The 23,365-nt window shown below is 45.2% G+C and overlaps 1 protein-coding gene across 1 annotated transcript in view; it reads right to left on the reverse strand.

Annotated features, from left to right (window-relative positions):
- wu:fb13g09 (ATP-binding cassette sub-family C member 5) overlaps positions 1-23,365 on the reverse strand; it is a 53,835-nt gene that overhangs the window by 13,270 nt on the left and 17,200 nt on the right. The window contains exons 7-26 of the mRNA XM_046295893.1: positions 22,474-22,621; positions 19,876-20,024; positions 19,602-19,709; positions 19,088-19,450; positions 15,138-15,209; positions 14,788-14,912; positions 14,423-14,495; positions 13,926-14,129; positions 13,415-13,540; positions 12,900-13,017; positions 12,429-12,613; positions 11,788-11,952; positions 10,555-10,684; positions 10,246-10,399; positions 4,603-4,731; positions 3,932-4,098; positions 3,851-3,894; positions 2,972-3,061; positions 2,003-2,195; positions 1,560-1,719 (exon numbers count right to left, since the gene is read on the reverse strand). Of these exons, the coding sequence (XP_046151849.1) occupies positions 1,560-1,719; positions 2,003-2,195; positions 2,972-3,061; positions 3,851-3,894; positions 3,932-4,098; positions 4,603-4,731; positions 10,246-10,399; positions 10,555-10,684; positions 11,788-11,952; positions 12,429-12,613; positions 12,900-13,017; positions 13,415-13,540; positions 13,926-14,129; positions 14,423-14,495; positions 14,788-14,912; positions 15,138-15,209; positions 19,088-19,450; positions 19,602-19,709; positions 19,876-20,024; positions 22,474-22,621 (2,903 nt within the window). The remainder of the gene's footprint in view (positions 1-1,559; positions 1,720-2,002; positions 2,196-2,971; positions 3,062-3,850; positions 3,895-3,931; positions 4,099-4,602; positions 4,732-10,245; positions 10,400-10,554; positions 10,685-11,787; positions 11,953-12,428; positions 12,614-12,899; positions 13,018-13,414; positions 13,541-13,925; positions 14,130-14,422; positions 14,496-14,787; positions 14,913-15,137; positions 15,210-19,087; positions 19,451-19,601; positions 19,710-19,875; positions 20,025-22,473; positions 22,622-23,365) is intronic.

Here is a 23,365-nt window from a genome sequence, read left to right on the forward strand (position 1 = left end):
ATACCATTCACTGTAGACTACCACTGGACATACCAGCACCCCCATACCATTCACTGTAGACTACCACTGGACATACCAGCACCCCCATACCATTCACTGTAGACTACCACTGGACATACCAGCACCCCCATACCATTCACTGTAGACTACCACTGGACATACCAGCACCCCCATACCATTCACTGTAGACTACCACTGGACATACCAGCACCCCCATACCATTCACTGTAGACTACCACTGGACATACCAGCACCCCCATACCATTCACTGTAGACTACCACTGGACATACCAGCACCCCCATACCATTCACTGTAGACTACCACTGGACATACCAGCACCCCCATACCATTCACTGTAGACTACCACTGGACATAACAGCACCCCCATACCATTCACTGTAGACTACCACTGGACATAACACCACCCCCATACTTACTTTGTACTGTCTATTTTATTGTATATTTGACCTTTAATTGATGTGCATTGTTTGAATGTCTATACTGTGTTTTAAAATACATAATGGTCATTGTCTCTTCATCGATTGCCATGTCATTACATAGGTATACGCTGTTTTGTTGCTTCTACCAATTTACCTTAAGTATTAAAATGTTACTGACACATAGATCTGACTGCTATATTTTCATACTACAAATAAGATGTTGTAGCATACTGTAATGAATCACTTCTAGCAGATAGGAACAAAATAGGTGGTACTGGTTCTAAAGGGATTTATTTCAATGATTTGACACAATTGGTTATGGCAATGTCTGGCTGTGAAGCTGAATGCAAAACTCTTCTGTTCCCTCGTCCCAGTCTCTCTCCCTTCAGTGCCCACTCAAACACCAGTCGATATGCAACCAGCCTGTATTGACTAAGAACAAATAAGTTATTATTCATGAGTCGTTAGATACAAATCATCTAATAATAAACTATTTGATTTGATCAGAGTGCAGTTATGAAACAAAAGTTACCGATAGATTGTCTTCTTTATATTTTGTTACTGTGTGGTGGGACACGCAAGAATAATGTCACTTACTCGATAGACAGCTGTCGATTCGGTCCAGCAGGTAGGGGCTGTTTCTTACAGTTCCATTTTGGGATATGGAAGAATGTCTCCATAACTCCAGGATTGATAAGCGCAGAAAATTCCTCAGGGTTTGTTAGTCTCTGTGTGCGTTGCTTTCTTTGCCATAGATATCAAGCCCCCCCAGTCCGTAAATTAGGAAGTTGATAGAATCTCATTTCATAAAATATAGATTACTATGTATACATTTGTTAGACTATAAATGACCAACCACATAGCTTTGTAGTAGTTAGGTCTATTTCCCTGCTTTTGAGAGGAGCTGGCTAGTAGACCTCCAGAAATTGTGCTAAGCTAACGATATGCTACCTTCAACTTCCTTCAAAATGCACGCAGAGACATAAAATGGTATCCATGAGTTTGTCAGACTCTGGGTAAGTAGGAAATGACCCAATATCCAAAGGATCCCTTAAAGGAGGGGAAGCTGATCTTACATCTGTACCTAGGGGAATCTTAGGTAAATCATTAATACATACCTGATAGTGCCAATGAAGAGAACGGGCTCCTGGGGAATGACTGACAGCTTGCTTCTCAGGTCTTCCAATCCAATCTGTGCAATGTTGACGTCGTCGATGGTGATGGAGCCCCCAGTCAGCTCCACCAGTCTGAAGAGAGCTACGCCCAGTGAGGACTTCCCTAGATAGATAGAAACGGGGGGTTGTGAGTGAACTACGATTAGTTCGGATAGATGATAACCACATCTACATGTGAAGATTACAGTTCACTGGTTAATGTTTACTTTTATTTTATGAGAATGTTTTTGAATGAGAATCATTAGAAAACAAACACCATTACCATCAATTCAACCCATTGTTACACTATTTCTTAGTAAATACCAGGTAAACACCAGTGGAAACAAAGATAATAAAATGAAACATTAACGATGTAAAACGATACATAGAAATAAGGAGGGAAGTACCTGAGCCAGTGCGACCCACAATGCCGATGGTCTCCTCTGGCAGGATGTTAAAGGAAAGTTTCTTGAGCACCAGCGGCAGGTCGTCCCGGTAACACATCTCCACATCCTGGAAGGAGATCCGTCCCTTATCTGGCCAGCAGGGGGCAGGAGAGGAGGGTCCAGTGATCTGCCGCGGCGCCTCACCTTCTAAGGTCTGAGACAGAAAAAAATAGATCCAATATGGAGTGCTAATCTCTGTATCTCCAATCCCATGAAGTAAAGACCTCTATAACTGTAATTTATAGATCTCTAAAAGCTTGTTGGCACTTTGAGAGAAAAAAAGTTGTTCCTCTGATATGGGGGTGTTTATGTTTTGATGGGTGTTGTGTGAAACAGGTCCTGTCATGTGCTGTGATGTGTGACGGGCCACACACTGGGTTCCATCTGCTTCCTGCTGGGCCTCTCAGAGACGATGTGTGTCCCAAACGGCACACGACTCCCTATACTGTGGGCTACTTTTAACCAAACCCTATGGGCCCCTGATCAAAAGTAGTGCACTACATAGGGAATAGGGTTACATTTGGGATGTACACTGTGTCTGTCTGGAGCCTACCATGACCAACAGCTTTGTGTTATTGGGATTGGGTTATGTGTGTGTGCATGGGTGTGCGTCATGATTGTGTATGTGTGAGTATGTCAACCTTATCCAACAGCTTGTGTTGTTGGGATATGGACCTGTGTAAGTGCGTGGGTGCACCCTGCGCAGGAATGTGGATTTAGAGTGTGTGTCTGCATGTGAGTATGCTGTGCCTGTATGTGTGTGTGTGTTGATTCATCTGTGCCTGTGTCCTGCTGCGTTAAGTATATAAGCCTGTGTTTGTTTGTGTCACACCATGTGTGTACTTTCGATTTGGCCACACATGGTTCAGCCAATCAGCAACCCTTCCCCCGACTGTTGGCAGCATCCCTGGTGTCATTAGGCCTAACTACCTTTATATAATGATTGATCCTCTCGACTGACGTGAAGCGAGCCTCAGTCTCTGACAGCAATCTCACGGTAAACTGAAACAGACCGGTCAGCTGGAAAAGAGAGAGTGCGAGAGAGACAGACAGACAGAGAGACATAGACAGACAGAGAGAGAGAAGTGATTAGTCAATGATTAACACCCTCAAACCCTATTACAATCAACCCAGGCTCACTTCAACACTAGTGTTGGTCACTGTGTGCGCTGCTACCATTTGGATGAATGAGCAGCACAAACCATAAACCTTTACGAAGATTGTGGAAGGCGACCCAAAACATTTGACCCAAGTGAAACAATTTAAAGGCAATGTTACCAAATACTAATTGAGTGTATGTAAACGTCTGACCCACTGGGAATGTGATGAATTTAAAGCTGAAATAAATCACTCTCTCTAGTATTATTCTGACATTTCACATTCTTAAAATAAAGTGGTGATCCTAACTGACCTAAGACATGGATGACAGCGTTGCACACAAAGTGTGCAATGCTGTCATCAAGGCAAAGTGTGGCTACTTTGAAGAATGTCAAACATAAAATATATTTTGATTTGTTTCACACTTTTTTGGTTACTGCATGATTCCATATGTGTTATTTTAATGTGTTGATGTCTTCAATATTATTCTACATGGAGAAAAAGGTAGAAATAAAGATAAACCCTGGAATGAGTAGGTGTGTCCAAACCTTTGACTGGTACTGTATAGAACATCAAAAAAGCCTTCATAAAAACATTCCCATAAAGGGCAGTCAAAATCATTCACAGATCGCAAGGACATACTCTAGCAGTGCGTGTTTGTTTACATGCGTGTGTGCGTGTTTAAATGCATGTGCTTTTGTGTGTGTGTACCTGCACAGCGTAGGATATAGCCAAGCCTGCGTAGGCTGGGGGATCTGGACCATTGACCATTAGACCATAACAACATTAGACCAAACAACATAAACCCTGAATGAGCAGGTGTGTGCATGAAAACGATGAGCAGGGCTACGGTGGTGATGAGAATGATGCTGATCAGGTCCAGCCGTACAGCCAGCCAGCGCATAGCACAGCTGAACAGGTAGTGGGAAGCCTGGTTGGTGTCCAGTAAAGCCTGGTACCTGAGATACACAGAGATAAACCAATAGGAATGGTGAGTGAAAGTGAATGGACCAATAACAGACTTAGTGGAAGGCTGCTCAGTGCCCACATTAGCTAAGCAGAAATCAAATGCTACTCAACTCAAAAGTCAAGGAAACGTTACTTAGGGGGGTTCTCTCATTATTAGTTGTGCAATTTGGGCGGCACCCAGTCCAGCGGTTAAGAGCGTTGGACCAGTAACCGAAAGGTTTCTGGTTCAAATACCCGAGACAACTAGGTAAAAAAAGTTGATGTACCCTTGAGCAAGGCACTTAACCCTAATTGCCCCTGTATGTCATTCTGGATAAGAGCATCTGCTAAATGACAAAAAAAATGTAATTTAAAAATGTAGACGTGTGGTAGGCGAAGCTAACTGGACATGAACTGTCAAAACCAATGTCTTATCAGTGTTTGAAAAAACGTCCTGTGACAGATAATATGTCTTCCTATGAGCGCTATACGGTATATTAGTGTACTGTTCTCACCTGTGTAAGAAGTCGTCCCCTCTGCCATACGCGTGAATGGTGGACAGCCCCTGGAGACTACTGGTGATGTGCGAGGTGAAAGGTGATTGGCTGATGTTCTCCAGACGCTTCAGCTCGCGAATCAGAACCCTAGTCAGACAAAGAGGAAGTGGAACATCAAGTTGATTACTTAAACGTACCAGAGCACCACTTTAGGGATGCTAAAGAAGTCCACTCACTCACCATTTCTCTAACCTCTACTCTGTGACCCCCAGCCAAACCTCTACTGTTCAACTCACAATGATGCAGTGGATGGCTGCCGTCTTACGGGATAAACCAATGTACATGGTATTATGAGCAGAGCTTTCGAGAATAAACGCTATTGGCTAAGTTGACTGATCTCTGTCCGTTTCATTTAAATAAGAACCTTACAAATTCTTAGAAACAGACAGAGTGTATTAATTGCATTGGTAAATGAACACATTGGAACAAAATTCCTTTAACACCCCCCCCCCAGTCAAACCTCTACTCTGTGACCCTGCAGCCAATCCTTAGGGAGGGTTAAACATTTTAATTTCCCGTTGCAAAAATGTTTTCCATTGCGTGTTCTAATGAACCTGATTCAACTTGTGAATTCCTTACCAAACCAGACACTAGATCAGGACAACAACAACATTGTGAAATATCTAGGGATGGTGGTTGAGGAGAGGGTTGACAAACACTACATTATAACTCCAATGACAGTGCAGTTATCTGACAAGTTAGTGGACTATGATACACTGCTCAAAAAAATAAAGGGAACACTTAAACAACACAATGTAACTCTAAGTCAATCACACTTCTGTGAAATCAAACTGTCCACTTAGGAAGAAACACTGATTGACAATAAATTTCACATGCTGTTGTGCAAATGGAATAGACAACAGGTGGAAATTATAGGCATTTAGCAAGACACCCCAAATAAAGGAGTGGTTCTGCAGGTGGGGACCACAGACCACTTCTCAGTTCCTATGCTTCCTGGCTGACGTTTTGGTCACTTTTGAATGCTGGCGGTGCTTTCACTCTAGTGGTAGCATGAGACGGAGTCTACAACCCACACAAGTGGCTCAGGTAGTGCAGCTCATCCAGGATGGCACATCGATGCGAGCTGTGGCAAGAAGGTTTGCGGTGTCTGTCAGCGTAGTGTCCAGAGCATGGAGGCGCTACCAGGAGACAGGCCAGTACATCAGGAGTCGTGGAGGAGGCCGTAGGAGGGCAACAACCCAGCAGCAGGACCGCTATCTCAAATCAAATCCAATTTTATTTGTCACATACACATGGTTAGCAGATGTTAATGCGAGTGTAGCGAAATGTTTGTGCTTCTAGTTCCGACAATGCAGTGATAACCAACAAGTAATCTAACTAACAATTCCAAAACTACTGTCTTATACACAGTGTAAGGGGATAAGGAATATGTACATAAGGATATATGAATGAGTGATGGTACAGAGCAGCATACAGTAGATGGTATCGAGTACAGTATATACATATGAGATGAGTGTGTAGACAAAGTAAACAAAGTGGCATAGTTAAAGTGGCTAGTGATACATGTATTACATAAGGATGCAGTCGATGATGTAGAGAACAGTATATACATATGCATATGAGATGAATAATGTAGGGTAAGTAACATTATATAAGGTAGCATTGTTTAAAGTGGCTAGTGATATATTTACATCATTTCCCATCAATTCCCTTTATTAAAGTGGCTGGAGTTGGGTCAGTGTCAATGACAGTGTGTTGGCAGCAGCCACTCAATGTTAGTGGTGGCTGTTTAACAGTCTGATGGCCTTGAGATAGAAGCTGTTTTTCAGTCTCTCGGTCCCAGCTTTGATGCACCTGAACTGACCTCGCCTTCTGGATGATAGCGGGGTGAACAGGCAGTGGTTCGGGTGGTTGATGTCCTTGATGATCTTTATAGCCTTCTTGTAACATCGGGTGGTGTAGGTGTCCTGGAGGGCAGGTAGTTTGCCCCCGGTGATGCGTTGTGCAGTCCTCACTACCCTCTGGAGAGCCTTACGGTTGAGGGCGGAGCAGTTGCCGTACCAGGCGGTGATACAGCCCGCCATGCTCTCGATTGTGCATCTGTAGAAGTTTGTGAGTGCTTTTGTTGACAAGCCGAATTTCTTCAGCCTCCTGAGGTTGAAGAGGCGCTGCTGCGCCTTCTTCACGACGCTGTCAGTGTGAGTGGACCAATTCAGTTTGTCTGTGATGTGTATGCCGAGGAACTTAACTTGCTACCCTCTCCACTACTGTTCCATCGATGTGGATAGGGGGGTGTTCCCTCTGCTGTTTCCTGAAGTCCACAATCATCTCCTTAGTTTTGTTGACGTTGAGTGTTAGGTTATTTTCCTGACACCACACTCCGAGGGCCCTCACCTCCTCCCTGTAGGCCGTCTCGTCGTTGTTGGTAATCAAGCCTACCTACCACTGTTGTGTCGTCCGCAAACTTGATGATTGAGTTGGAGGCGTGCGTGGCCACGCAGTCGTGGGTGAACAGGGAGTACAGGAGAGGGCTCAGAACGCACCCTTGTGGGGCCCCCGTGTTGAGGATCAGCGGGGAGGAGATGTTGTTGCCTACCCTCACCACCTGGGGGCGGCCCGTCAGGAAGTCCAGTACCCAGTTGCACAGGGCGGGGTCGAGACCCAGGGTCTCGAGCTTGATGACGAGCTTGGAGGGTACTATGGTGTTGAATGCCGAGCTGTAGTCGATGAACAGCATTCTCACATAGGTATTCCTCTTGTCCAGGTGGGTTAGGGCAGTGTGCAGTGTGGTTGAGATTGCATCGTCTGTGGACCTATTTGGGCGGTAAGCAAATTGGAGTGGGTCTAGGGTGTCAGGTAGGGTGGAGGTGATATGGTCCTTGACTAGTCTCAAAGCACTTCATGATGACGGAAGTGAGTGCTACGGGGCGGTAGTCGTTTAGCTCAGTTACCTTAGCTTTCTTGGGAACAGGAACAATGGTGGCCCTCTTGAAGCATGTGGGAACAGCAGACTGGTATAGGGATTGATTGAATATGTCCGTAAACACACCGGCCAGCTGGTCTGCGTATGCTCTGAGGGCGCGGCTGGGGATGCCGTCTGGGCCTGCAGCCTTGCGAGGGTTAACACGTTTAAATGTCTTACTCACCTCGGCTGCAGTGAAGGAGAGACCGCATGTTTTCCTTGCAGGCCGTGTCAGTGGCACTGTATTGTCCTCAAAGCGGGCAAAAAAGTTATTTAGTCTGCCTGGGAGCAAGACATCCTGGTCCGTGACTGGGCTGGGTTTCTTCTTGTAGCCCGTGATTGACTGTAGACCCTGCCACATGCCTCTTGTGTCTGAGCCATTGAATTGAGATTCCACTTTGTCTCTATACTGACGCTTAGCTTGTTTAATAGCCTTGCGGAGGAAATAGCTGCATTGTTTATATTCGGACATGTTACCAGACACCTTGCCCTGATTAAAAGCAGTGGTTCGCGCTTTCAGTTTCACGCGAATGTTGCCATCAATCCACGGTTTCTGGTTTGGGAATGTTTTTTATCGTTGCTATGGGAACGACATCTTCGACGCACGTTCTAATGAACTCGCACACAGAATCAGCGTATTCGTCAATATTTTCATCTGACGCAATACGAAACATGTCCCAGTCCACGTGATGGAAGCAGTCTTGGAGTGTAGAGTCAGCTTGGTCTGACCAGCGTTGGACAGACCTCAGCGTGGGAGCCTCTTGTTTTAGCTTCTGCCTGTAGGCAGGGATCAGCAAAATGGAGTTGCGGTCAGCTTTCCCAAAAGGGGGGCGGGGCAGGGCCTTATATGCGTCGCGGAAGTTAGAGTAATAATGATCCAAGGTTTTACCACCCCTGGTTGCGCAATCGATATGCTGATAAAATTTAGGGAGTCTTGTTTTCTTTGTGCAAGGAGGAGCAGGAGGAGCACTGCTAGAGCCCTGCAAAAAATGACTCCATGAGGGTGGTATGAGGGTCCGACGTCCACAGATGGGGGTTACAGCCCAACACCGTGCAGGACGTTTGGCATTTGCCAGAGAACACCAAGATTGGCAAATTCGCCACTGGCGCCCTGTGCTCTTCACAGATGAAAGCAGGTTCACACTAAGCACATGTGACAGACGTGACAGAGTCTGAAGACGCCGTGGAGAACGTTCTGCTGCCTGCAACATCCTCCAGCATGACCGGTTTGACGGTGGGTCAGTCATGATGTGGGGTGGCATTTCTTTGGGGGGCCTCCATGTGCTCGCCAGAGGTAGCCTGACTGCCATTAGGTACCGAGATGAGATCCTCAGACCCCTTGTGAGACCATATGCTGGTGCGGTTGGCCCTGGGTTCCTCCTAATGAAAGATAATGCTAGGCCTCATGTGGCTGGAGTGTGTCAGCAGTTCCTGCAAGAGGAAGGCATTGATGCTATGGACTTGCCCGCCCGTTCCCCAGACCTGAATCCAATTGAGCACATCTGGATGTCATAAGGTGAATGCACCAATTTGTAAGTCGCTCTGGATAAGAGCGTCTGCTAAATGACTTAAATGTAAATGTAAATGGGACATCATGTCTCGCTCCATCCACCAACGCCACATTGCACCACAGACTGTCCAGGAGTTGGCGGATGCTTTAGTCCAGGTCTGGGAGGAGATCCCTCAGGAGACCACCCGCCACCTGCCCAGGCGTTGTAGGGAGGTCATACAGGCACGTGGAGGCCACACACACTACTGAGCCTCATTTTGACTTGTTTTAAGGACATTACATCAAAGATGGATCAGCCTGTAGTGTGATCTTAATTTTGAATGTGACTCCAAATCCAGACCTCCATGGGTTGATACATTTGATTTCCATTGATAATTTTTGTGTGATTTTGTTGTCAGCACATTCAACTATGCAAAGAAAAAAGTATTTAATAAGAATATTTCATTCATTCAGATCTAGGATGTGTTATTTTAGTGTTCCCTTTATTTTTTTGAGCAGTGTATCATGAGAGGACACAGGGGAGTCAGAGTGTAATTCTGCCCAGGACAGGACAACCATTTCTGGCACAGCGCAGGCCATTCCTTGGCTCCACTAGAATCATGAATGATGAATGATGTGTGATTTATGAGCCACAGACCCACACTACCACAACACTTAACTGAGTCAGCAGGGAAGTGTGAGAGAGAGGGTTTTATTGACAAAGGTGGGGTGGAGTTCTACTTTTAGGTCCATAGATAGGCTGCACATGTGAATAACAAGTCTGCTCATGAATCATCCCCGGCGGGAGGGGGGATGGAGGAGAAGAGGGCAGGGGATTAAAGAACATGACACTCCTTATTCTGAGACTACCTACACAAACATGTTTATGCAGTTTGTACTTTCACCTCAAGATGCCAGCTGGCAAAGTACACCACATCAATAAATGGGACCCGTCCCAAAGAGCACTTTATTCCCTACATTGTGCGGGCCTTGGTAAAAAGTAGTGCCCTATATGGGGAATGGGGTGCCTTTTGAGCTTGCTTTTAATGAGGAAACTGGTTAAGATGCGTCACGCTGAATAATAAATTACCCAAAGACCTAGGGAACCCTAATCCATCTCTACACTTATCTTCTTTAAATCAAAGCACGCATGAGCATACACGTATAAATCGATTGGTTGTAGCCTGACCTGGAGACGCGGTTGACAATGAGGAGGAAGGCTCCCAGGGGCAGGAGGGAGATCAGGAACCAGGGGAATACGATGCCCACCATGACCAGGCAGAAGAGCACCAGGGTCATGTTCTGGAGAAGCATCTCAGCCTGCATGGCCAGACGGACGTCCACTGTGGATGGTTAGAGAGAGAGAGAGAAAAGGAGACCGAAAGAAAGAGAGGACACAGAGGGAGAGAGAAAACAAAAAACTGTCAGATCACACTGTTGTCTGGGTGGTATGGGCACCTCAAGGCTCGGAGTATGAAGTCAAGGCAAGACATCTCACCCTCGTCCATGTCTCGGGAGAAGCGGGTGAGGATGCGGCCCAAAGGTGTTGTGTCAAAAAAGCGCATGGGGCTCAGGAGGAGGCGGTGGAACAGCTTGTCGTGGAGTACCGAGGCAGCCCGAACAGTGCACTGTCAGACAAACACAGTGGTGTTTCAACACGGAGCCAGACACAACACTGGTAAACAGATGGGTTGTTGGGACTCGGGAAGGCTCAACACCCAGGCGCAACAAATGCAAGTAGGAGTTAACATTAGAGAATTGTTGTCAGCATTCACAGCTATGAACACATACTAGCTAACGCTCATATGACATGTTGCTAATGATGTGTCCCTATTAGTAGTCACTGTGCTGTTAAGAGCAAGTGGAAAGTTTCTCGGGTCATGCAAACTGTCAAATCCTCAGACATAAATGAATGTCTGGCAGGCTGACACAAAGGTTATGAACCCATGTCTAGGTTAACGCAGTGAGAAACATCTGGCAGAAATGACTTTTGGCAGGAGAGAACACATTCAATCTATTAATAGAATATGCAACACTCCCACATTCACGTTACAGCTAAGCCTAAAAAAAAAGAAGATTAGCCATCTTCGGGAAAAGTTTGTGTCACACAATTATGTGAGGACATAACCTCTGTAATGGGCTGTCAGGAAGGTTTAACAAACACAGGGGACATATCCAAAGGGACAGGGACACACAGCGGCACACGCACGCACACACACACACACACACACACACACACACACACACACACACACACACACACACACACACACACACACACACACACACACACACACACACACACACACACACACACACACACACACACACACACACACACACACACACACAGCCATTAAAGCAGCGTGTCACGGCACTGGACAGAAATGGATTTAGTCTGCAGGCACTTTCAATTATAGTAGTGCAACTCATGAAAACGTCTTAAAGACAAATAGAGAGAGTCAAGGTTGTACCACAACAACTTTGCACTTCTTTCCTTTGAAAAGGGCCTGAGCGTAAATCAATGAAAACCTGACTTATGGAGACTATGGTTACGTCCAGAATGGTATCCTATGGGCCCTTGTTAAAAGAAGTACCCTGGAGTGAATCGGTCAGTGATGCGCTCTCCTTTGACAGGCCTTAGAGTGCATCAATGAATGGTCCTGACATTTCAAGACGAGAGAACAATCCACAAGAACCACTCTGAAAGGCATTTGAGCAAGATGCTTACCTTGACGAACACTAGCCCCCTCATTGTCTTCAGGAAGAGAGCGGCCCCCATGGACAACACATAAACTCTTGAGTAGTAGTGAACGTGAGGGTTGAGCCTCATGCTGTCGCTTGCCAACCCCGCCAATGTTTCATTGGTTTCGTTCTCCAGGATTAATGATGTATTCTGAGGGCAGATGGAGGGATACACACAAGGCATTTCTATCCAATGAAGGAAATAAATGAAACAAAGCCAGCTGAGACAGAAGACATGAAAGAAGCAGCCATTTGGGTAATGTCGCTATTCCAAACACATCCTTCAATCAGACACGGATGACAGCTTTGCAGCACATCTGCTTTTTGCCGGCTCGTCTCTTGTTTTAATTACGTTTACAGAGACACCGGTACTTTTTTAATTACACGTGCTGAGATTAATGCTCGCACTTTCCCCACTACAACTCAGTGATGCACAGAAGTCGTTTTACTTGTGGGAGACAGCCTGCTACAGTATAGACATCCCTCAGAGTAGGCAGAAGTTGTCCTATCCCACTAACACAGCATCAGATATTTCTTTAAATTCTAATAATTCTAAGTATTGTAGGTCGGGTAATCTGATCCTAGTTATATGTCCGTGTGTAAGGCCATCAGAAAATCAAAACTCACCCCACTGCGCTGGCGGATCCAGTAGCTCAGCCACCAGTTACTGAAGGCGATGCTGCCAGTGGTGAAGAGGAAGAGGATGACGTTGATGATGAAGGCATAAGGGCCTCCAGCCGCATTGATGTAGGCCTTGTACACATCCCAGGCCACGGCACCAGAGCCCTTCTCCTCCGCTTTCATGAGCTGGTCTGGAAAGTGAAGGGAAGGAAAGAAGTAAGGAAAGAAGAGAATTAGAAAGGGAAGTAAGGAAAGAAGAGAATTAGAAAGGGAAGTAAGGAAAGAAGAGAATTAGAAAGGGAAGTAAGGAAAGAAGAGAATTAGAAAGGGAAGGAAGGAAAGAAGAGGAAGAAAGGAATGAAGGAAGAGGAAGGAAGAGAGAGGAAGGAAGAAACCTGTGAGTAATTTCCTCATTTCAAGCCAAACGCTTTAAAGGGAACACATTAACACATTCTATTTGGCGCAGTCAAGTCTCACCTCCTTTCCCTTTCTCCACCGGCGGTCTGGCAACTTTGGCGAAATTCCCGGTGGTCTCAACCTTTTCATCTCCCTCTTTCTTCAGGTTTGTTTTCACCCGGTTCTTTTTCACCAGGTTCTAGGAGAGCAAGCCAAAGAGACCTACAGCATAAGACAATCGGCCAAGTCATAACACTGCCAGTAAGTCATTTAAACAGAGATATTGGTGACAGGGTCTTTAGCAGTGTGACACCGATAAATCAACGCCGACCTAAATAATGAAAGGCCCTGTATGCATTAACATTTCCCAGCCACCCACTTGGCTTCTCCTGCCTCATGAATTACGCAGGATGTGACGTACGATAGTGTTGTGTAAAGAGGGATGAAAAAGGTGTTTTTACATAGAGGAGAGCTGGGCTAGCCTGGTCCCAGGTTAGTTTATGCCGTCTTGCCAGCTCATGTCAATGCATGACAATGAAAGGCAACAGATCTGTGATCAGGCTAGAGCTGGACATGCGCTCCGTGGTTGGCATTACCTCCTGCTGTACGCTGTTGACGAGAGCGGCGTAGTCACGGTCTCTGCCCATAAGCTGGGAGTGGGTGCCATGCTCGGCAATCTGCCCGTCCTTCATCAGAATCACGTGGTCACACTCTGCCAGGTACTGAGAGAGGGTCAACACCAGTGAGATCTGTGATTCTCCTATTTCTATATGGCTCCCTTTCCTCAGCCTTCTCATTTAGGGACAAATTCTTGAGAGTCACACTCTTAACTTAGCTTTTATGCATTAATGTCAATGGGAGACTTGTGTGAAAACTCAAGTGGCACTATAATCACCGACCTAGGTGGTCTACATAGGGTCTCATTTCCTTTCAGATTAGGCGTCCCAAAGATATACAAGAGTAGTTAAGAAAGCCATTTCAGATAATGAATGCCATTTCCTATAATTTGGCCATAGTACACAAGTCACTTATTTGCTGCAAATTCTTCTGTTTCTCACATAAATACAATTTGAATTGATCATTCAGATAATCAGAAGCTCCTCTTACCTGCAGCTGGTGTGTGACAAAGATGGTGGTCTTGTCCTTGGACTCCGTGCGGATGGCATTGTGGAAGAGATGAGAGCCCACGTGGGCGTCCACGGCACTGAGAGGGTCGTCCAGGAGCAGGATGGGCCGCTCGCTATACAGGGCACGTGCCAGGCTCACCCGCTGGCGCTGCCCGCCACTCAGGTTGGCACCCCTCTCACCTATCTGGAGTGAAAACATTGGGACAATGTTGACAAAATGTATCAAGGATCATTTCTGATTGATAGGCTTCACACAGAGGCAGCAACAGACCAGACATGTACTTACATAACACTTTATCGTGTTCTCTCACAAAACACCACATCTATAAATGCATGTACTACTTACTAGCCTGTTACATGGTAAATACACTATACCAAAGTAGCAGAAAGTGTAAGGCAAATGTATTGTCCAGAATGGCCAGAGTTCATATTGAGAGCATCTCCAGCAGAGAGATGTAATAGTGGTCTGATACATACCTCAGTCATATCCCCATAGGGCAGCTCTGTCAGATCAGGAATCAGGCAGCAGGCAGAGACCACAGCATTATACCTAATAAGGAAACACAGCCAAGGACATGACTTAACATGAGAGGGAAACGCAGTCATGGTCCAGAGAAATGAGTAAACCATGAGTTAGAAATGAGCCTTTGGCCCTTCTGAATGTGAAACTATGAAACTATGACATCCAAACGTGACTGGTCATAGACTACAGATGAAAATGAGCCGTCTACCTAAATCCAGCACTAAGACACCTCTAAATGGTCTGCGTTGTTGCTTTCATTGTGTACTGTTCCATAATAAATGACTCAAGAAGTCATAAACACAAATCAATCAATCTTTACCTGTCTTCGTCGTATTCTTTTCCGAACAGGATGTTCTCTCTCAGTGAGTCATTGAGGATCCAGGCCTGTTGAGCCACATAGGCAAAGCCGCCACTGGCTGCCACGTTGCCCTCCAGCAGGGTCATCTGTTGAACACCAGAGATAAGACTCATGTTAAAACATACTAGACGTAAAGCTGACCTGGGCTTTCATGAGAGGGAAAATACTTGAACTGCGTTTGATTGCCTGGTACAACGGAACAGTCCCAAAAGTGCAAAAATCAAGCTTAATCAAACGCACCTCAAATGCTTTCCAGTCTGGTTTGTGGGGGAATCCCCCAGTATTTGAAGGCCAATGATAAAGAACCTCACCTGTCCCAGCAGAGCAGACAGCAGAGAGCTCTTTCCGCTCCCCACAGCTCCACATATTCCTACCAACGCCCCCTGCAGATCAGAAGGATACCAGGGAGTATTGGTATGGATTTGAAATTGAAACACTCAGTCCATTTCAAAAGGAAAGAAGTTGCTGACTCCCTCCAATTGTCTACTCTTTCAGTCGTTCTCTTTATGAGTTGTGCTACTATAATCGAATGTGCCGGCATGCTACATCCATTTATCTGTCCAGTGCCGGTGACTCAATGCTTTAGAGCAGTGGTATTCAAACTTTCTTAGCAGGGACCCAATTTTTTCCACCAGAATTTCAGATGACACCATTTTTTGGGGCACAAATTTCTAGCAACCCCACCCCAAATGACACAACCTTAAAAATCTGTACATTTTGTGGACCCCAGGAAGAGAAGCTGCTGCCGCAAAAGCTAAAATATTAAATTCTCAGATGGAATAAAAAATATATACAGTAGCAATCAAAGATTGACACACCAACACATTCAATGTTTTCTTTATTTTTCACTATTTTCTACATTGTAGAATAATAAAGACATCAAAACTATGAAATAACACATATGGAATCATGTAGTAACCAAAAAAAGTGTTAAACTAAATACAAATATATTTCAGATTCTTTAAAGTAGCTCTTGGCATTCTCTCAACCAGCTTCATGAGGTAGTCACCTGGAATGCATTTCAATTAACAGGTGTGCTTTGTTAAAAGTAAATTTGTGGGATTTTTGTTCTTTCTTAATGCGTTTGAGTTCCTTCTTAAATCAGTAGTGTGCTGACATGGTAGGAGTGGTATACAGAAGATAGCCCTATTTGGTAAAAGACCAACTCCATATTACGGCAAGAACAGCTCAAATAAGCAAAGAGAAACGACAGTCCATCATTACTTTAAGACATGAAGGTCAGTCAATCCGGAAAAATTCAACAACTTTGAAAGATTCTTCAAGTGCATTCGGTAAAAACATCAAGCACTATAATGAAACTGGCTCTCACGAGGACCGCCTCAGAAAAGGAAGACCCAGAGTTACCTCCGCTGCCTTCATGGTCAAATTGCTGCAAAGAAACCACCACTAAAAAGGACACCAACAAGAAGAAGAGACTTGCTTGGGCCAAGAAACACGAGCAATGGACATTAGACCGGTGGAAATATGTCCTTTGGTTATATTAGTCCTAATTTGAGATTTTTGGTTCCAACCGCCATGACTTTGTGAAACGCAGAGAAGGTGAATGGATGATCTCCACATGTGTGGTTCCCACCGGGAAGCATGGAGGAGGTGTGATGCAGTGGGGGTGCTTTGCTGGTGACGCGGTCTGTGATTAATTTAGAATTCAAGGCAAACTTAACCAGCATGACTACCACAGCATTCTGCAGTGATACACCATTCCATCTGGTCCGCGCTTAGTGGTACTATCATTTGTTTATCAACAGGACAATGACCCAACACACCTCCAGGCTGTGTAAAGGCTATTTGACCAAGAAGGAGAGTGATGGAGTGCTGCATCAGATGACCTGGCCTCCACAATTACCCAACCTCAACCCAATTGAGATGGTTTGGGATGAGTTGGACCGCAAAGTGAAAGAAAAGCCACCAACAAGTGCTCAGCATATGTGAGAACTCCTTCAAGACTGTTGGAAAACCATTCCAGGTGAAGCTGGTTGAGAAAATGCAAAGAGTGTGCAAAGCTGTCATCAAGGCAAAGGGTGGCGACTTTGAAGAAGCTGAAATATATTTTGTTTATCAATTTTCTGGTTACTACACGATTCCATGTGTGTTATTTAATAGTTTTGATGTCTTCGTTGTTATTCTACAATGTAGAAAATAGTACAAATAAGAAAGAAAAACTTTACTTGTACTGTATACAGTTGAAGTGGGAAGTTTACATGCACCTTAGCCAAATACATTTAAACTCAGTTTTTCACAATTAAGGACATTGAATCAGAGCAAAAATTCCCTGTCTTCGGTCAGTTAGGATTACCACTTTATTTTAAGAATGTGAAATAATGTCAGAATAATAGTAGATAAAATGATTTATTTCAGCTTTAATTTCTTCCATTAATATTTCCAGTGGGTCAGAAGTTTATGTAAACTCAATTAGTATTTGGTAGCGTTGCCAAATACTAATTGTCACCTTCCACAAGCTTCCACAATTAGTTGGGTGAATTTTGGCCCATTCCGCCTGACAGAGCTGGTGTAACTGAGTCAGGCTTGTAGGCCTCCTTGCTCACACACGCTTTTTCAGTTCTGCCCACGAATGTTCTATAGGATTGAGGCCAGGGCTTTGTGTGGGACACTCCAATACCTTGACTTTGTTGTCCTTAAGCCATTTTGCCACAACTTTGGAAGTATGCTTGGGGTCATTGTCCATTTGGAAGACCCATTTGCGACCAAGCTATAACTTCCTGACTGATGTCTTGAGATTTTGCTTCGATATATCCACATACTTTTCCTATCCTCATGAAGCCATCTAGTTTGTGAAGTGAACCAGTCACTCCTGCAGCAAAGCACCCCCACAACATGATGCTGCCACCCCCGTGTTTCACGGTTGAGATGGTGTTCTTTGGCTTGCAAGCCTCCCCCTTTGTCCTCCAAACATAACTATGGTCATTATAGGCAAACAGTTTTATTTTTGTTTCATCAGACTAGAGGACATTTCTGCAAAAAGTATAATCTTTGTCCCCATGTGCAGTTGCAAAGCATAGTCTGGCTTTTTTATGGCGGTTTTGGAGCAGTGGCTTCTTCCTTGCTGAGCGGCCTTTCAGGTTATGTCGACATAGGACTCGTTTTACTGTGGATATAGTAACTTTTGTACCGGTTTCCTCCAGCATCTTCACAAGGTCCTTTGCTGTTGATCTAGGACTGATTTGCACTTTTCGCACCAAAGTACGTTCATTTCTAGGAGACAGAATGCATCTCCTTCCAAAGCGGTATGACGGCTGCGTGGTCCCATGGTGTTTATACTTGCGTACTATTGTTTGTACAGATGAATGTGGTACCTTCAGGCATTTGGAAATTGCTTTCAAGGATGAACCAGATTTGTGGAGGTCTAGAATTTTTTTTGCTGAGCTCTTGGCTGATTTCTTTTGATTTTCCCATGATGTCAAGCAAAGAGGCACTGACTTTGAAGGTAGGCCTTGAAATACATCCACAAGTACACCTCCAATTGACTCAAATGATGTCAATAAGCCTATCAGAAGCTTCTAAAGCCATGACATCATTTTCTGGAATTTTCCAAGCTATTTAAAGGCACAGTCAACTTAGTGTATGTAAAACTTCTGACCCACTGGAATTGTGAGACAGTGAAATAATCTGTAAACAATTGTTGGAAAAATTACTTGTGTCATGCACAAAGTAGATGTCCTAACCGACTTGCCAAAACTATAGTTTGTTAACAAGAAATTTGTGGAGTGGTTGATAAATGAGTTAAATGTATGTAAACTTCCGACTTCAACTGTATATATTTTACATCAACAAATAACCTTCAAGTCATTACATTTTCATCTCTTATCAATATGAAAGAAACCAAAAAATAAATTTACTAAATACAAAATACATTTACTAAATACAATTTTCAAAAAATGTTTGAATACAATAATCTGTCCTCTGATTTCTTTGTTCCAATTGTTTTCATAAATTAATAGCCAACCCCACTGTGTCCCCCCCCCAGACCTTGAACACCACTGCTTTAGTGTGTGTGTGTGTGTGTGTGTGTGTGTGTGTGTGTGTGTGTGTGTGTGTGTGTGTGTGTGTGTGTGTGTGTGTGTGTGTGTGTGTGTGTATGTGCAGGTTTGCATGTGTGCGTGCATGCATATATTTGTCAATGTGTACAAGCATTTGTGTAGGCTTGTATGAATGTAAATCAGGGTTGTTTTGTGCACGGGTGAGTACACCTGTCTGATTGATGGTGCTTGTTCGAGCAGTTTACCTTCTTGACGCGCAGATCGATGCGATGTAGGGTTTTGTGCAGCGGTGGGCGGATGATGGAGCTCTGGGTAGAGGAGATGGTGCTCTGGGGGCTCTCCTGTTCCATGTGGGTAAGGAGACTCTGTCCGTTGGGAGCCTCGTTGTTTCCCTTACCCTCTTCTGCTGTGATATACAAGCTTAGTTTCTCCTTGCGCAGTACTCGATGCATTCCACCTCTCTTGCACTGCTTCTTGGGGACGGGGGTGGCTTTGGCGGGAGCTTTGGCCTTCTCCCAGGCCAACGTGGCGTACCGGAACTCCACGGCGTTCATCGGGTCGTCCGTTTTGGCCAACACAACCTCTCGGTCCTCCATCAAGAAGAGTCTCTGTTGACATATGATATACTGTATGATATATGGAGAAGATTAATGAATGAACATGTCTATTTTGAAGTGCTATGCTGACAACAGTCCATCCTGACTGAACGCTACAATCATTCCCAATTTTGTACAACAATCTCATCTTTCTTTCATTTACCTGAAATCGGTTGACTGCCACAGAACCCTCTGATAATGCTCGTACAGCCAAGGGCGTGACTTTGAGGGCAAAGGTCATGGAGTTGAAGACTGCAACAACGGTAAAGGCCTGAAGGGAGCAACAAAGTGGTCAAGTAATTTCACATTTAGTGGAATTCCACATATTTAAAAGCTACTGGGGAGCTTTCTATTGAAACAAACAACAAAAGCTACTGGTAGATATTGAAGTCACTTGACTCTTGAAAAGTGAGTGAGAGCTGAGGGGAGGGGTGTACCTGGGCAGCAGTGAGGTCAAAACCCAGGGCCATGTGTAGAGTGAATGTGCAGACACTGGCGATCACAACGACGATGGGGGCCACGCCCACTGTGAGGCTCTGAACACAACCAGCCCTCTCCAGTATCCTCCTCTCCTCAGATCGCACCGCTGGGGGGGGGGGGCAGAAAGAGAAAGCAGCAGAGAGCGAGCAAGGCAGAGAGCGAGCGAGGCAGGAAGAAAGAATGAGCGACAGAGAGAGGAAGTGAGCGAGCGACAGAGAGAGAGCGGGAGCGAGCGAGCGACAGACAGAGCGACACACAGAGAGCGAGCGACACACAGAGAGCGAGCGACACACAGAGAGCGAGCGACACAGAGAGCGAGCGACACAGAGAGCGAGCGACACAGAGAGCGAGCGACACAGAGAGCGAGCGACACAGAGAGCAAGATAGCACAGACAGAAAATAGACAATGAGCTCTTGTATTACCACTGTAGAGTCTTTCAGGAATTTACACCTGGCACTGTACAGTTATATTCAGCCCCAAACAACATTAGAGAGAGTCCCTTACAGTCATGGCCAGAAATAAGAGACAAGTTGGGCTTCGTGGCCATAAATGGTATGAAATGGACTTTTAAAATGGTGGGCCATTGGCAGTTGTCCAAGTCAAGTGGCTTGTCATCCATGATTGTGTACATCTTCTAAATGCATGTGTTGGCTGCTTCATTCAACAGTCCATTCAGTGCACTCTGTCTCCAAGCAAAGGTTTCTTTCTAACACAGCCAAGGCTACTACGTGCTCCAGGAAAGCTATAACATGACTGCACTCCTCCTAAAACACATTTCATATTATTCTCCAGGGACTCACAGCAGTGTTGTTGGATTGCCTTTGTAGAAGCTGCTACATATACAATGTATATTTTATCAGCAGGTGGAATAGGGCCATATACTAACACTAACTGAAGAGAACGATATCAGAACTCCTGATATGAAACTCGATAGCCCTTAAGATGAATGTCCAATTAATGATCATAATAATAGGTATTATCACTATTATCCAAACAGCGGGCTGTTATGAGGATATGAGTCCAACCTGGCTAATTACAGTCATGATTAAAAGCACCAAACGTTTCTTATCCACAATGTAAGGCAGAGCCTCGTGAGAAATGTCCCCCCCTCCCTCTCTAATTCTTCAATCTCTTCTAAGTGGAACAACCCTCTGCAGGTCTTAGGTATCAAAGAGCTTTGAACGCTTTTCAAATTAAACTTTGGGCGCAGTGATCCAATCAGGGCTTGTGTAATGTGGGAAGGCATGGAAGGAATCTCAGCCAATGGAACCTAACGGGAATGGAGTTGCCGGGTCAATTCCGGGGATGAATCTAATTTGAATTGATGATTGGAGGGTTTTAACTAATGGATTTCAGGTAACGGGTTGAATTTCCTGGACTGACTGGAATTGAAAGAGAATTGGCCTAACAGAGAAGACAATGTAAATAAAGTCAAATAAAGGAAGTACGAATTTGAGAGGAGCATTCTCAGCTGGAAATAATCACTCTAACCCAGACGCAAAAACAGGAAGTGAGTATTATGATGATTGCAGAGACACTAGCCCCTGATGACTGCTGACTTACTGGCCCCTTGTCATAAACATGATGACTGCTGAGTCACTGGCCCCGTGCCAAAACATGATGACTGCTGAGTCACTGGCCCCGTGCCATAACATGATGACTGCTGAGTCACTGGCCCCGTGCCATAACATGATGACTGCTGAGTCACTGGCCCCGTGCCATAACATGATGACTGCTGAGTCACTGGCCCCGTAACATGATGACTGCAGTCAACATGATGACTGCTGAGTCACTGGCCCCGTGCCATAACATGATGACTGCTGAGTCACTGGCCCCGTGCCATAACATGATGACTGCTGAGTCACTGGCCCCGTGCCATAACATGATGACTGCTGAGTCACTGGCCCCGTGCCATAACATGATGACTGCTGAGTCACTGGGCCCGTGCCATAACATGATGACTGCAGAGTCACTGGCCCCGTGCCATAACATGATGACTGCTGAGTGACTGGCCCCGTGCCATAACATGATGACTGCTGAGTCACTGGCCCCGTGCCATAACATGATGACTGCTGAGTCACTGGCCCCGTGCCATAACATGATGACTGCTGAGTCACTGGCCCCGTGCCATAACATGATGACTGCAGAGTCACTGGCCCCGTGCCATAACATGATGACTGCTGAGTCACTGGCCCCGTGCCATAACATGATGACTGCTGAGTCACTGGCCCCGTGCCATAACATGATGACTGCTGAGTCACTGGCCCCGTGCCATAACATGATGACTGCTGAGTCACTGGCCCCGTGCCATAACATGATGACTGCTGAGTCACTGGCCCCGTGCCATAACATGATGACTGCTGAGTCACTGGCCCCGTGCTATAAACAATATGACTGTGGTCTGGTGTTTATCCTCACCAAGTGACCTGACCAGAAAAAAAAACAATACAAGCCCAGTGTGTGTGTGTGTGTGTGTGTGTGTGTGTGTGTGTGTGTGTGTGTGTGTGTGTGTGTGTGTGTGTGTGTGTGTGTGTAAGTGTTACCAAACACTCACTGTGGATGTTCTGAGCGAAAGCGTTTTCCAAGCAATACATCTTGATGAACTTGATACAGCCGAGGATCTCATTCATGAGCCTCACGCGCTGGTCAGTCACTAACACACACTTCTTACGAAAATACGCTGTGAGACGTGAAGCCAGCATCTGTCCCGGATAGAGAGAAGCAAGAAAATAACAGAGGAGAAATGTGAGTGTCGTAACAGGGAAATGAAGCCAGACAGTCTACATCCCTATGTTTCCCCTAGTGCACTACTTTAGAACAGAGCCCCATGGGCCCTGGTCAAAAGTAGTGCTCTGTATAGGGAATAAGGTGCCATTTGGGACATAGACACAGCCCTATTGCATCAGCTGTACGGCAGGGTTACTGCAAGGAACAGGCTATAAACGGCTTCCACATCAAGGCAAAGGTCCCCAACAGGCAGGCTCAGACTGAAGCTAACTCAATTGAAAGACTAACAGCAGCAACGTCAACAGGAGATTGGCAGGCGGAGAGTTTTGGGGAAGTTGAAGGGCAACTCCACCACAATTTCATTATCTCCTGCACAATACCAGTGTCAACATATGTGAAAACAGTGCAAAACTATGTTTTGTAGAAACAAATCAAGTTTTTAAAAAGTTGTACCCGATGACATCCTCGAAAGTTAAAACATTATATAAACAGTGACTTTCAAAACACAGATTTGCGGTGACATGGGGAGCAAGAAAATACCCTCCCTAGAAATCCGTTGCAGGTTTTGAAAATCACTGTTTTTTAACCTACGCTGTGATGCCACAGAGAAGCCCTTTTTAGGAACTTTTTTCTTATCTTTTTAACCACAGATCATAGAAGCAAGCAGGTTTTCACATGTGTACACTGGTTTACTGCTGGAGATGAAGAATATGAGATTG

The sequence above is a fragment of the Oncorhynchus gorbuscha genome, linkage group LG13 (assembly GCF_021184085.1).
Source record: "Oncorhynchus gorbuscha isolate QuinsamMale2020 ecotype Even-year linkage group LG13, OgorEven_v1.0, whole genome shotgun sequence".
Lineage (NCBI taxonomy): Eukaryota > Metazoa > Chordata > Actinopteri > Salmoniformes > Salmonidae > Oncorhynchus > Oncorhynchus gorbuscha.